This window comes from Schistocerca cancellata, chromosome 12 (assembly GCF_023864275.1).
Source record: "Schistocerca cancellata isolate TAMUIC-IGC-003103 chromosome 12, iqSchCanc2.1, whole genome shotgun sequence".
Classification (NCBI taxonomy): Eukaryota; Metazoa; Arthropoda; class Insecta; order Orthoptera; family Acrididae; genus Schistocerca; species Schistocerca cancellata.
In genome coordinates, this window is record NC_064637.1 from 105,227,249 (window position 1) to 105,233,248 (window position 6,000).

The 6,000-nt window shown below is 44.0% G+C and overlaps 1 protein-coding gene across 1 annotated transcript in view; it reads left to right on the forward strand.

The window, feature by feature from the left end:
* LOC126109600 (alkylglycerol monooxygenase-like) overlaps positions 1–5,515 on the forward strand; it is a 202,645-nt gene extending 197,130 nt beyond the window's left edge. Inside the window, exon 9 of the mRNA XM_049914642.1 lies at positions 3,011–5,515. Within this exon, the coding sequence (XP_049770599.1) occupies positions 3,011–3,277 (267 nt within the window). The 3' untranslated portion in view covers positions 3,278–5,515. The remainder of the gene's footprint in view (positions 1–3,010) is intronic.
* The last annotated feature ends 485 nt before the right edge of the window (positions 5,516–6,000 follow it).

Genomic DNA, 6,000 nt, shown 5'->3' on the forward strand with positions numbered 1-6,000 from the left:
ACTCGCAGTAATTGGGAAATCAGAGGGTCGAGTGCCAGTCTGGCACAAATTTCCACTGTTGTCGTTCCATCATACAATTGGTTTTAAATGACGACTCTAGGCATTGTACTGCAATGCCGTGCACATCACTCACATAGTGATCATGGCAAGATTAATCACAGCACTTAAACAATTATTGTTTTGCGCATTCCGTACTTGAATTGAACTGGGAGAAACCCTGATAACTGTTACATAACCTCTGCCATTCACTTTACAGTGGTTCACAAATCCAACTCAAGTCGGTACTGAAGCACAATGGCAAGCAGCACAGCACATAATGGAAGAAGCAACTGGGTGATGGCAGACGGTAAAGTTGGGCTTATGGGAGTGTATGAGACAAGGTGGAGAGACACCTGAGAAGGGGGAGGGGTGGTTTACAGAAAGGATGAGAAGTAGAAAGGCTGTGTGGCGCTGGAATGGGGACGGAGGTGGAGCTAAATGGGTAAGAACAATGACTAATGGAGGTTGGGCCGCGAGGGTTTAAAAAAAGGCTGGTGTTTGCTTCAGAGCCTGTGCCATCTGGATCCTTCTCACATCCTCATGGTCTGTATTGAGGGTGAGGACACCCTATCCACATTCCTCCTGAACCTCAACATCTCCTCCCCCATTTGCTTCAACTCTCTCCATATCAAACCTGTTAACTACCAGCAATACCTCCACTTTGACATTTGCCATCCATTCCATACCAAGAAGCCTAGCCACCCGTAGCTGTCACATCTGTTGTGACGAGTTGTCCCTCTCAGAAGACACTGAGGCCTTCACTGGCCATAATTACACTCCCTACCTACTACAAAAGCAAATCTACCGTGGTTATCATTCCAGTCACCCACAATCTCCCCGTCCAGCAACAGATGAGCATTCCCCTCTTAACTCAGTACCATCCCGGACTGGAGCAACTGAATCAAATTCTCTGCCAGGGTTTTGACTACCACTCGTGTCCAGAAATGGGAAATGACCTACCCCACTATCGTTCCCATTGCCTCCAATAGTGGTATTCTGCCGTTCTCTGAGCCTACACAGTATCTTAGTCCATCCCTATACAGTCCCCCTGCTTCCAACCTCTTGCCTCATATCCCTCTATCTAGATGTAAGACTTGTCCCATACATCTTCCCACCACCACCTGCTCCAGTCTGGTCACAAGTGTCACCGATCCCATCAAAGGCAGTGCTACCTGTGAAACTAATCTTGTGATCTACAAGCTAAGCTGCACCCACTGTGCTGCCATCTAAGTGAGCATGACAAACAACAAGCTGTCTGTCTGCACGATACTATTCATTTCAGTGACTGTTTCAGAGCCTGTGCCCTCTAGATCCTTCCCAGAAACACCAGCTTTTGTTTTCAATTTCCCGTAGCCCTCCTGGCCTCAACCTTCATTAGTCACTGACCTTACCCATTATCCCTTCTCGTCATCATTCCAGTGCTACAGAGCCCTCTACCCCACCCGCGCACCCACAGTCTTTTTACTTCCCCCCTTTTACACAACACCACCCATCTATCTCTCTCTCCCCCCCCCCCCCCCCCGGGGCCCCTCACCACCTCGTCTCTGTACACTCCCACAAGCAGCATTTTATCATTCCTCACGCCTACCCTACTACCTTCTCCTTACCCTCACTGCCTGGTTGCTTCTACCATCATGCGCTGCTGCTTGCCATCTGGCTTCAGTAGCCAGAAACACTCTGTGTGCATATATGTTCCTGATGAAGGCCTAGTTGGCCAAAAGCTCAGTTTCTGACAAAGTTTTTGTTGTGCCTACCTATGACTCATCATCTTCATTCTATGGAGAGTAGCAACTACATTTAAATCTATCTAGATGTAAATTTGTATCCAGTCTATGTAGAGGGAATACATCTGCATAGATTAGAGCTATCTAGAAGTACAGGGTGTTCAGAAATTCCATTAGACACTTCTGGAACTTATGGAGGGGAGAAAGCACATTATAATTTGAATAGGAACTTATGTCTGGAGATGTAACGTTTCTGTGCTACAGCTGTTTGAAAATTTGTTTACTAGGTAGGTTTGCAACAGAGTGGTCATGGTCATGGGGAGGGGGGGGGGGGTGGCTGGCACGGCGCAGGGGCGCCGTTACATTGGATTGGCTGATGCTGTCTGACGTCCATCCTACCTCTCTGGTCTGATTCAAGCCTCATTCAAGTGTCTGTGACTACTAGATCAGTGTCGTTGAGTACACATTTGCAGAATACACTGACAAGATCCTTCTGTATGACAAAAAGCTAACATTAATGGAAGAGCGGCTCATTGCATTTATAAAATTCGTTATGCACAATGTCAGGCTCCATCACATACTCTTTTCGTCACAATTATGCAGTGGCTTCTAGTAAGGGGTACTTTCACCATCAGCAAGCATGACTGTAGTGCTTCAAAGAGGCCATTATGTATCATGTTGAAGAGAATCTGTATCGAGTACATGAGCAACTGCACAAGCAATGGATGTTGCTCCCAGCACCATGTGGGATGTTGTGGATGACCAACAACTACATGCTTACCACCTCCAACAGTCACAGACATGTACATGAGGCTCCAACCAGATGAGAAAGGTAAGATACATGTCCAATATATCAGGCAATCTGTCACAGGCATCCCCATCATGACTACCCTGTTGCAGACCTACCTGACAAGCAAGTTTCCAAACATCTGTAGCACGAAAACGGTATGTTTCCAGACAAAGGGTCCTATTCAAAATATTATGCACTCACTCCCCCCTACAAGTACTAGAAGTTTGTACAGGAAATTTCTGAAAAATCCTCTAGATGTTGTTTATACATACATATACACACTCTCGATGTAGCCCTACATCTGCCTAGAGGTAGAGCTAGACCTTTCTTGATGCACACTTAATTTATCTAAACACAGATGTAGGTATAGTTGGAACTGTAGCTGAAGTAGTAGATGTAGATGAATCTGTAGATACAATTGTGTGTGCAAGCCACTGAGTGCCTATTTTGTCCACAGGGTATGAGCCCCGCAGTGGTGTTGTTGTTTGTGGCGTACGTGCTCGCGTCACTCACCGCTATCGGGCTGCTGTTTGACAACAGCCCACATGCGAGCTTGCTGGAGCTGGTGCGCTGCCTCGCCTTCTTGGCCTATGTCCAGGGCTCGGGCCTGCACTTGACTGGCGGGCCTCGTGTCTCAGTCCTGCAGTCCTTCTTTCTACTCTCATCCTGCTTCTGGCTGCTCAAGGGCTTGCGCGTGCTGCACATCGAGAGCAAGGCGCAGTGAGCTAGCGAGCAGTTGGCTAGCTCTAGCACATGCAGTGCCTGCTCGTCCGGTGTCAAGAGTGCTCCGGCACCTACCTTAGTGTAGTAAAGTGTAGTGTAGTATAGTATCGTACCGACGCCTGCCGTGCTGCTGCTGAGGGGTACAGCTCCCGACCAACAGTGGTATGGCAACTGCCCTCCACCTGTGATACTTTACATCACAACATGGCACCCCAAAGGTCTTGTGGCAAGTAATGAAGAAAGGTTTAAAACTGCGTGCTGGATAGGGACGTCAACTTGGGCCATTTTGCAGGCAGCTGAGCTACCTGGGCACACGCCACGTTTGCAACTTGTATTCTTCCAGCACTTCTCTCTTACCTTAAAATCGATAAAACACGAGTCCATAATGGTTTTATGTGGCACAGAGACAGTGATACATTTTATGAACAAAAGTCCATCACCTGCCTGTATTTCAGTGTTCCAGGCTTTAATAAGTGTTTCACAGTGAAATCCCCTTCATCAGTGTTTCCAAAATTCACTTGAGGTTTTTCATTGTAACCTGGCATATGTTATTTGAATAAAATACATATTACAACACCTGTACATAATAAACATATGAGGAGAAGTCAAACAAAAACTATAAATATTTTTAAAATACCGGAATCCGTTTATTGCGTCTCTGCCTTCATGCCTAAGTATCAGTGCATCTCATTGCTAAGTGAAGAGTAGGTCCAATTTCTGATACAGACAGGAATTATTTCCTTAGTGAGAGGGCCAGAGAGGGATGCACTCACTGTGGGGGCAACTGAGGAGCTATTCGAAGGAGAAGTAGCGACTTCAAGGTCTCTACTCCACTTGGTTCAAATGGCTCCGAGCACTATGGGACTTAATATCTGAGGTCATCAGTTCCCTAGAACTTAGAACTACTTAAACCTAACTAAACTAAGGACATCACACACGTCCATGCCCAAGGCAGGATTCGAACCTGCGACCGTAGCAATCGGGCAGTTCTGGACTGAAGCGCCTAGAACCCCTCGGCCACCACGGCTGGGTCTACTCCACTTGTCTGTGTTAAATGGGTGCTGTGAGCTGAGACAAAAACCCAGAAACATGCCCACACCTCTCTTACCTCCCTGCCACACAAGCTGACACTGTATGCGTACGGTACATACACAGCTAACCTAGACTGTGACTGCTACTGTTCCCCTGTAATTGTACTAGATTTCACAGCTATTAGTATAATATTTCACAGACTTTACCTAGCCAATGAGCAAAAACTGATCCAAGCAGCTCCGCAGTTTGCCGTAACTGTCTTGCCCCTAGAGCTCACAGTGAGTTGCCCAGAACTGGCAGGCAATATATTTGGAGACTGAAGAATATTTTGACTGCAATCCTTGCTATGTAAACATTACAGCATACAATGTAATATGTAATAATTTGAGCTTATTTCTAATCAGGGTAACTTTTTAAAGAAAGGTTTTTGTAAATATATTATAATAAAGTGCTGCAATACCTGGACAGTATTCTTATGGAACAGAGCTTCTTAAAAGATATGTGGCTATATCACATTAATGTTATTTCTGTGGGTCTTTCTACACTGAGCTACTAATCAATCTTCCGATCATGAGAGGTGAATGTTCATTTTGTTACTTAAAATAGTTATGGTGCTGTCCAGAAGAATTTCAGTGCTGTCTGAATGTACATGATCTTTGCTCTTTCTATTCTCTACATGTTTACAAGGGTGAAAGAGTAAAAGTGCCATGCCGCTCATGCTTGCGAAGTAAACTGTGGGTCTGTAAACATTGCAAGACCTGATACGTGTACTTACTACTGGAACATATAACTACATAATAGCAAGTTATACTGATTAAAACAAGATAGTAATATCTTCTGCTCAATACAACTCTTAACACCCAAACTTTGACTGACTAGTGTATTTTAGAGTGCCTGCCACAGCAGTATGCAAGCATGGGCTGCCTTAGTGTTAATTTTCAAACAATTTAGCTACAGTAAGAATCAGTATTTGCATTTCCATTCTGTGGGCTATTCCCAGGCCCTTGACTGAAGAAACATTTTTTCACGCATCCCATATTACACGGTCATTGTAAAAATGTACAACAGTAACAATCAAAGACATTATGCTCACATTTCAGTTACACAGTATTCTTGAAATGTCATAGCTCAATATCATATAATTTATTTAATCACCACTTTTGTGTTCTTCAATTGTATATAACTTTTGATGTATGATATATTGTGTCTCTTTATACTGTATGTTTGGAATAAAATTCTTGCTTTATAACAAAATTTTATTGCATAACTATCATTCTTCCTTCCTTCCTGACATTCACGCATTGTATTCTGTAAAGCCAATCAGGAATTTGAGGAGTGCATCGAGTCAGCTTATACATTAACAGGCAGAAGCAACCACTTCTATAAAGCATACTAACAACAAATTATGACTAACAGTAGTCTGGTGCAATAACAAGGGAGTCACATTTACACTCTTTCAAGTAAAACGCAAAACACTGTAAACCAATTGGGGATGAGGGGAGAGACTGATCGGTCTTGTCTTTTCCCAGCTTTTATTCAGGCCAGCAGCACACTGTACTATCTTATTACAAAAATTTACAATGATACTTATTGAATTTAAAAAAAATTACACTTGACTTGTACCAAACCTAGGAAACATTAAGTTTTCCCTCAGGAAATAATAAGCTCATTATCAGCACTTATTGTCAGCCA